This window comes from Ascaphus truei, assembly GCF_040206685.1.
Source record: "Ascaphus truei isolate aAscTru1 chromosome 16 unlocalized genomic scaffold, aAscTru1.hap1 SUPER_16_unloc_1, whole genome shotgun sequence".
Taxonomy (NCBI): Eukaryota; Metazoa; Chordata; class Amphibia; order Anura; family Ascaphidae; genus Ascaphus; species Ascaphus truei.
The window spans coordinates 82,250-91,355 of record NW_027453855.1 but is presented as its reverse complement, the minus strand read 5'-3'; the positions used below and the strand labels follow the sequence as shown (position 1 = coordinate 91,355).

The window sequence follows — 9,106 nt, the reverse complement described above, 5'->3', positions numbered from 1 at the left end:
TGTCTGTGCCGGCTTCTCATAACACCGTTTCTGTGCCGGCCTCACCCACCGTGGCAACGCCGGCCTCTCCCTCGTACACAGTGGCAACGCCGGCCTCTCGCGCACACCGTGGCAACGCCGGCTTCTCACACACACAAACACCGTGGCAGCGCCGGCCTCTCACACGCACCGTGGCAGTGCCGACCTCACACCCACATCATGGCAGTGCCGGCCTCTCCCTTTCACACACCGTGGCAGTGCCGGCCTCTCACACACTGTGGCAGTGCCGGCCTCTCCCTCTCACACCGGGGCAGTGCTGGCCTCTTCCCTCACATACTGTGGCAGTGCCGCCCTCACCTCTCTCACCGTGGCAGTGCCGGCCTCTCCCTCTCATACACACCGTGGCAGTGCCGGCCTCTCCCTCTCATACACACCGTGGCAGCGCCGGGCTCTCCCTCTCATACACACCGTGGCAGTGCCGGGCTCTCCCTCTCATACACACCGTGGCAGTGCCGAGCTCTCCCTCTCATACACACCGTGGCAGTGCCGGGCTCTCCCTCTCATACACACCGTGGCAGTGCCGGGCTCTCCCTCTCATACACAGCGTGGCAGTGCCGGGCTCTCCCTCTCATACACACCGTGGCAGTGCCGGCCTCTCTCATACACACCGTGGCAGTGCCGGCCTCTCTCATACACATCGTGGCAGTGCCGGCCTCTCTCATACACACCGTGGCAGTGCCGGCCTCTCTCATACACATCGTGGCAGTGCCGGCCTCTCTCATACACACCGTGGCAGTGCCGGCCTCTCTCATACACACCGTGGCAGTGCCGGTCTCTCTCATACACACCGTGGCAGTGCCAGGCCTCTCTCTCACACACTGTGGCAGTGCCGGCCTTTCTCTCACACACCGTGGCAGTGCCGGCCTTTCTCTCACACACCGTGGCAGTGCTGGCCTTTCTCTCACACACCGTGGCAGTGCCGGCCTCTCTCATACACACCGTGGCAGTGCCGGCCTTTCTCTCACACACCGTGGCAGTGCCGGCCTTTCTCTCACACACCGTGGCAGTGCCGGCCTCTCTCACACACTGTGGCAGTGCCGGCCTCTCTCATACACACCGTGGCAGTGCCGGCCTCTCTCTCACACACTGTGGCAGTGCCGGCCTTTCTCTCACACACTGTGGCAGTGCCGGCCTTTCTCTCACACCGTGGCAGTGCCAGCCTTTCTCTCACACACTGTGGCAGTGACGGCCTTTCGCTCACACCGTGGCAGTGCCAGCCTTTCGCTCACACCGTGGCAGTGACGGCCTTTCGCTCACACCGTGGCAGTGCCAGCCTTTCGCTCACACCGTTGCAGTGCTGGCCTCTCCCTCACATACACCGTGGCAGTGCCGGCCTCTCTCACACACTGTGGCAGTGCCGGGCTCTCCCTCTCATACACACCGTGGCAGTGCCGGCCTCTCTCATACACACCGTGGCAGTGCCGGCCTCTCTCACACACTGTGGCAGTGCCGGCCTTTCTCTCACACACCGTGGCAGTGCCGGCATTTCTCTCACACACCGTGGCAGTGCCGGCCTCTCATACACACCGTGGCAGTGCCGGCCTCTCTCTCACACACCGTGGCAGTGCCGGCCTTTCTCATACACACCGTGGCAGTGCCGGGCTCTCCGTCTCATACACACCATGGCAGTGCCGGCCTCTCTCTCACACACCGTGGCAGTGCCGGCCTCTCTCATACACACCGTGGCAGTGCCGGCCTCTCTCATACACACCGTGGCAGTGCCGGCCTTTCTCACACACCGTGGCAGTGCCGGGCTCTCCGTCTCATACACACTGTGGCAGTGCCGGCCATTCCCTCACACACACACCGTGGCAGTGCCGGCCTTTCTCACACACCGTGGCAGTGCCGGCCTCTCTCATACACACTGTGGCAGTGCCGGCCTCTCTCATACACACCATGGCAGTGCCGGGCTCCGTCTCACACACACCGTGGCAGTGCCGGCCATTCCCTCACACACCGTGGCAGTGCCGGCCTTTCTCTCACACACCGTGGCAGTGCCGGCCTCTCTCATACACACCGTGGCAGTGCCGGCCTTTCTCTCACACACCGTGGCAGTGCCGGCCTCTCTCATACACACCGTGGCAGTGCCGGCCTTTCTCTCACACACCGTGGCAGTGCCGGCCTTTCTCTCACACACCGTGGCAGTGCCGGCCTCTCTCATACACACCGTGGCAGTGCCTGCCTTTCTCTCACACACCGTGGCAGTGCCAGCCTTTCGCTCACACCGTGGCAGTGCTGGCCTCTCCCTCACATACACCGTGGCAGTGCTGGCCTCTCCCTCACATATACCGTGGCAGTGCCGGCCTCTCTCACACACCGTGGCAGTGCCGGCCTTTCTCTCACACACCGTGGCAGTGCCGGCCTTTCTCTCACACACTGTGGCAGTGCCGGCCTTTCTCTCACACACTGTGGCAGTGCCTGCCTTTCTCTCACACACTGTGGCAGTGCCGGCCTTTCTCTCACACACTGTGGCAGTGCCGGCCTCTCTCACACACCATGGCAGTGCCGGCCTTTCTCTCACACACTGTGGCAGTGCCGGCCTCTCTGTCTCTCACACTGTGGCAGTGAAGGCCTTTCTCTCACACACCGTGGCAGTGCCAGCCTTTCGCTCACACCGTGGCAGTGCCAGCCTTTCGCTTACACCGTGGCAGTGCCAGCCTTTCGCTCTCACACCGTGGCAGTGCCAGCCTTTCGCTCACACACCGTGGCAGTGCCGGCCTCTCTCTCACACCGTGGCAGTGCCAGCCTCTTCCTCATCTACACCTACACACACCTGGGGTGATGGCCTCAGAAGCCTGTATGATTTTATATATTTGTATATTGCCCCTGCTTAAACATTTGTAAACCTTTTGCCAAAGTTCAAATCCGCTGCAAAAAAGAAAAGAAAATGATTGGTTACCATGGTACTGTACTGGGTCTGGGGGAGGGCGCCATTTTAACTTCCCGCACTCTACATTTCAACTGCTCACGGGCAAGAGGAGAAAGGCAGCGCTTCATGCATACTGCGACATCAAGTTCAACACGTTTCCTTTTATTGCATGTAATAAACATTCTAGTAACATGAATGAAACTAGAATTAGTTCAAGTTAGTCCAGTGTGTCGTTACTTTCTGCACCTGCCTGTTCTTTGTCTGCTTTGGCGTCTGTTCTCGGCATGTGACATCTCACACACTGGCGTCGGCTCTCGGCGTGTGACATCTCACGGACTGGCGTCTGCTTTCAGTGTGTGATATCACACACTAGCGTCTGCTCTGTATTTGACGTCTCACAGACTGGCGTCGGCTCTCGGTGTGTGACATCTCGCCCTGGTGTCGGCTCTCGGTGTGTGACATCTCGCCCAGGCGTCGGCTCTCGGTGTGTGACATCTCGCCCTGGTGTCGGCTTTCGGTGTGTGACATCTCGCCCAGGCGTCGGCTCTCGGTGTGTGACATCTCGCCCAGGTGTCGGCTTTTGGTGTGTGACTTCTCACACTGGCGTTGGCTTGGAGTGTGACGTCTCACAGACTGGCATCGGCTCTCGGTGTGTGACATCTCGCCCAGGTGTCGGCTCTGGGCTAGTGATGTCTCAGACTGGCGTTGGCTCTTAGTGTGTGATGTCTCAGACTGAAGTCGGCTCTGGGTGTGTGATGTCTCAGACTGACGTCGGTTCTGGGTGTGTGATGTCTCAGACTGACGTCGGTTCTGGGTGTGTGATGTCTCAGACTGACGTCGGTTCTGGGTGTGTGATGTCTCAGACTGACGTCGGTTCTGGGTGTGTGACGTCTCAGACTGACGCCGGCTCTGGGTGTGTGACGTCTCGCACACTATCGCCGGCTCTGTGTGTGTGACGTCTCAGACTGACGTCGGTTCTGGGTGTGTGACGTCTCGCACACTATCGCCGGCTCTCGGTGTGTGACGTCTCGCACACTATCGTCGTCTCTCACACTGCCAGTGCTCCTGGGCGTGTCCTGTTGCTGCTCTGCTTGCTGCTCCTGCTGCACATCCTCTGTTTCTCGCTTCGGTCCATCTCACTGCTGCTCCCAGATGCTAAGATCAGCTCACGTATCCCATTGCGCTCCACAGCCTGGTTCTCACGGTTCTGTTTCCGCGCAGCCTGGCTGCTGTCCAGAGCAATGGTCGGGTTCTTGTTGGATGGGAGGGGGAATCCGAGCGACGGGCTAAATCCTGAGCCCCTCTCAGGAGGAGGGTAATGGGGGTAATGTGGGATGAGCTGGGTTAGGGTGGCGTTGCCATTCTTGGACGGCATTTTGGGCACAGACTCGCAGTGTGGGGGGGGGAGTCTCTGCCTGCACTTGGTGAACCCTAGGTAATAAATCTCAATCAGGTTGAGCAGCAGCGACAGGCAGGCGACAGAGAGCATAAATAGGATGAATATGGTCTTCTCTGTGGGCCGTGAGATGTAGCAGTTAACGGTGTTGGGGCAGGGCCAGCGGCTGCAGGTGTAGAGCGGCCGCAGCCGGAATCCGTACAGGAAATACTGCGCCACAATGAATCCCACCTCAAACAGCGTCTTGAAAAAGACATTGAACACATATGTGCGCAGGAGTGCACCGCGTAGACGCACTTTACCCAGGTCATCTTTTATGGAGGGCTTGGCAGGTTTGGTTTGCGTGAGGAGCAGCTGCTTGTCGCCCTGAGGTTCCCCCTTGCTTTGGCGTGACTTCTCCCGCTGTTTGCGCTTCTCCTCCAGGCGCACAAGATGAAGGATGTGCCCCAGGTAGATGAGGGTTGGGGTGGACACGAAGATGATCTGAAGCACCCAGAAGCGAATATGTGAAATGGGGAAGGTTTGGTCGTAACACACATTCTGACAGCCGGGCTGTTTGGTGTCGCAGGTGAAGCCAGTCTGTTCGTCCCCCCAAACCTTCTCTGCAGCTGCCCCCAGGACCAGGATCCGAAAGATAAAGAGGACAGTCAGCCAGACCTTCCCCACCACTGTGGAATGTTCCTGTGCGCTCTCGAGAAGCTTCCCCAGTAAGTTCCAGTCTCCCATTGAAGCAGAGGTCACATCTCACCCTGGGGGGGAGGGGAGGAAGATACAGCAAGGGAGCAGTTAGAAAGCGGTAGGGGCAGATTTTCGCAGAAACATGTAGGGCCTCATGCAGAGAGCATAGAATTTTCAAATTGGCGAATTTCATAAAAAGTAGCTTTTTTGGAGAGTTTTATTCTCCATATGCAGAAAAGTGCGAATTCTGCTATGTTTAACATGGATGCGTGTGGCGAGTTTCAATGGAAAAGATGCACGCTTCAGAAATGTAAAAAAAAAAAATTGCGGCTTTTTTCCCCCCTTTGCTATAGGCGGCGAGCGCCATCTTATTGCCAATATTTCCTGGCGCGGCAAAAATGAGAAAATCGCGCCATTTCCCTGGCGCGAACAGCCGCTATATGCCGTTCGTACCTCTCTGCATTCGGAGAGTTTTAAAAATGGCGAGATGGAGGTTCTCGGCAGCCGAGTTTTAGCAATAAAAAAAACAAAATGGCGCGTTTTTCGTAACTCGCCATTTTATGCCGGTTTCTGCGCGAAATTGTACAAAAAATGGCGAATTTTGAAATAACGATGCTCTCTGCATGAGGCCCGTAGTGACAGATGTAACAGCAAGAAGGGTCTCAATTACATAGAGAAGCGGTAACAGGAGGGGTGGGACTGCTACACAAATAGACGCACAGAGAATGCTTAAGTTCCTAAGGTATGTTCACACACATTTACAATTTATTAGTGCAATTACACATACACTTGCCAGTGCAATGTCTTGGACACACGCACACACCTCTCACTTGTACATACAGAAGAAGCTGGCAGATATTTCCAGATCTCACGTTATTGTGTATTGTACACATATAGTGAGAGAAGAATCTCACTTGAGTCCCTATAACTTGCACTCTAAGTACATATTGATATATAGGAGACTAGCTGATATACCCGGCGTTGCCCGGGCGTGGAAGGGCAGGGGGCATGAAGTGGAAGGGCGGGGGGGGGGGGCAAGGGGCGTGGAAGGCAAAGGGCAGGGGGGCAAAGGGCAGGGAGGGGCGGGGGGGCAAAGGGCAGGGAGGGGCGGGGGGGGGCAAAGGGCAGGGAGGGGCGGGGGGGGGCAAAGAGCAGGGAGGGGCGGGGGGGGGGGGCAAAGAGCAGGGAGGGGCGGGGGGGGGGCAAAGGGCAGGGAGGGGGGGGGGGGGGCAAAGGGCAGGGAGGGGGGGGGGGGGCAAAGGGCAGGGAGGGGCGGGGGGGGGAAAGGGCAGGGAGGGGCAGGGAGGGGCAAAGGGCAGGGAGGGGCGGGGGGCTAAGGGCAGGGGGGGCAAGAGGGCAGGGAGGGGGGCAAAGGGCAGGGGGGTAAAAGGGCAGGGAGGGAGGGAGGCAAAGGGCAGGGGGGGCAAGAGGGCAGGGAGGGGGCAATAGGGCAGGGAAGGGGGCAAGAGGGCAGGGAGGGGGGCAAGAGGCCAAAGGGCAGGGGGCCTTGGGCAGGGTGGCAAAGGGCAGAGGGGCAAAGGGCAGGGGGGCAAAGAGGAAAAGGGCAGGGGGAGGGAGGGCAGGGGGGAAAAGGGCAGGGGCAAAGTTTCAGGGGAGGAAGGGCAGGGGGCAAAGGGCAGGGGGAGGGAGGGCAGGGGGGTCAGGGGGAGGGAGGGCAGGGGGCAAAGGGCATTGGGAGGGAGGGCAGGGCGGGCAAAGGTCATTGAGAGGGAGGGCAGGGGGGGCAAAGGGCATTGGAAGGGCAGGGGGGCAAAGGGCATTGGGAGGGAGGGCAGGGGGGGCAAAGGGCATTGGGAGGGAGGGCAGATGGGGCAAAGGGCATTGGGAGGGAGGACAGCGGGGGCAAAGGGCAGGGGGAGGGAGGGTGGGGGGGGGCAAAGGGCAGGGGGAGGTCAGGGGGAGTCAGGGAAGCGTTAAATAAGCCATTCCCCTGCGTGTACTCACCTTGCACACGGCCGCCCTCCTCCTCCTCCACCTCGGGCTCCTCCGCGGCGAGGCTGAGACGCTCCGGTGAGGAGGTGCTGGGCCTCTCGCGGGGAGAGGCGGAGACAGCCGGAGGTGCGCCCGCGGGGACGGGTAGCGGCCTGTGTGAGGGGGGGGGGTGAGGGAGAGCCGCGTGCTCTGTGTGTGTGGGGGGGGGAGGGGTGAGGGAGAGCGCCGGGTGAGGGGAGAGCCGCGTGCTCTGTGTGTGTGTGGGGGGGGGGAGGGGTGAGGGAGAGCACCGGGTGAGGGAGAGCCGCGTGCTCTGTGTGTGTGGGGGGGGGGGGGGTGAGGGAGAGCGCCGGGTGAGGGAGAGCCGCGTGCTCTGTGTGGGGGGGGGGGGGGGTGAGGGAGAGCGCTGGGTGAGGGGAGAGCCGCGTGCTCTGTGTGTGTGTGTGGGGGGGGGGGTGAGGGAGAGCGCCGGGTGATGGGAGAGCCGCGTGCTCTGTGTGTGTGTGTGTGGGGGGGTGAGGGAGAGCGCCGGGTGATGGGAGAGCCGCGTGCTCTGTGTGTGTGTGGGGGGGGGGGGGTGAGGGGAGAGCCGTGTGTGTGTGTGTGTGTGTGTGGTGTGCCAATGAGAGGTGTGCGGGGGCGGACCAAGGGACCAATCTCATTGGCCTGGCCCAAGGTCCAATGAGATTGCCGCTAGGGACACGGGGAGGGACACAGGGAGACACATACAGACACGGACACATAGAACACTTTCATAAATATATAGTAGATATAGTAATCTCTGAGAATATGAATATTCCCACATAGAGAGTATCTATTATGATATCATTATTCTCATACATGTTCATAGGTTTGTCTCTCTGCACCAAAGTGTAAACTAATACTTACCTGTTTTGGCACGTGGAATAGAGCAGTTAATCCACATTTTTAGTTGAGTACTTTATTGTGTATTGTTCATAAGCATTTCTGAATCCTGTTACTAGATCTGCCCCTGCTCTCTCTGTAGGGAGGCAGTTCCATGCACCCAGTAACAAATAGGAGGAAGAAGGGAGCGAGGCATTGGGGGGAGGGAGGGGGGGGGGGCCGCAGCATCTGTGCAGTCTGCATGTGATGGGGAAGGGAGAAAAATATATATGCCCACTACACAAGAAACAATTAGTACCCCCTCGCCTCCAATAAACACCCTTACAAAGTAATGTGTTACCAGCATCAGCGCAGGTGACTGGGGGTCCTCGTTAGTGACAGCACGTTGTGTCTTGGGGTCCTCGCTGGTGACAGCAGGTGACTGGGGGTCCTCGCTAGTGACAGCACGTTGTGTCTTGGGGTCCTCGCTGGTGACAGCACAGGTGACTGGGGCTCCTCGCTAGTGACAGCACATTGTGTCTTGGGGTCCTCGCTGGTGACAGCGCAGGAGACTGGGGGTCCTCACAGGTGACAGCAGGTGACTGGGGGTCCTCGCTAGTGACAGCACGTTTTGTCTCGGGGTCCTCGCTGGTGACAGCGCAGGTGACTGGGGGGTCCTCGCTGGTGACGGGGTCCTCACAGGTGACAGCACGTTGTGTCTTGGGGTCCTCGCTGGTGACAGCGCAGGTGACTGGGGGTCCTCACAGGTGACAGCAGGTGACCACGTATTATCTGGGGATCTTCACAGGTGTTTGCATCTTGATGGGTCAGAGGTTCATTCCTCCTTTGTCGGAAGCACTGACAATCAGGGTCTCGTGGTGTGTGTCTCAGGCTGTCCAGTTTCTGAGTGTCACTTGCAGGCCTCCCATACACACAGCCCCCCTTCTCTCCTCTCGTTATTTTTGGAGTGGTCTTTTTCTAAATATAATTCCTCAGGGTGGGGTCTGTGGAATTTCTCTGGGAGAGGAGGGTGGCAGCATGTCCTATTTCAATAGTCCCTCTCAATAGTCTCCCTCTTACACATACTGTACACGTGTGTGTATGTGTATACATGCGTGTATAGACATTCACATACATACATACATACGTGTGTGTGTGTGTGTATATATATATATATACACACACACACACACACACTGTGTGTGGAGGGGGAGTGTGTTGGTGTGTGTGTGTGTAGGGGGAATGTGTGTCTGTGTGTAGGTTGAGTGAATGTGTGTGGGCGGAGTATGTGTGAGTGTTAGGGGAGTGTGTGTATAGGGGGAATGTGT

The 9,106-nt window shown here is 58.5% G+C and overlaps 1 protein-coding gene across 1 annotated transcript; it reads right to left on the bottom strand.

Moving 5' to 3' along the window:
• Window positions 1-3,054: 3,054 nt before the first annotated feature.
• On the bottom strand, window positions 3,055-8,715 carry LOC142474153 (gap junction alpha-3 protein-like). The gene is made up of 2 exons (XM_075580841.1): window positions 8,140-8,715; window positions 3,055-5,053 (listed from the first exon to the last, which is right to left on the bottom strand). The coding sequence occupies exon 2, from the start codon at window positions 5,028-5,030 to the stop codon at window positions 3,957-3,959; it is 1,074 nt and encodes a 357-aa protein (XP_075436956.1). The 5' UTR covers window positions 5,031-5,053; window positions 8,140-8,715; the 3' UTR covers window positions 3,055-3,956.
• Between the last annotated feature and the right edge of the window lie 391 nt (window positions 8,716-9,106).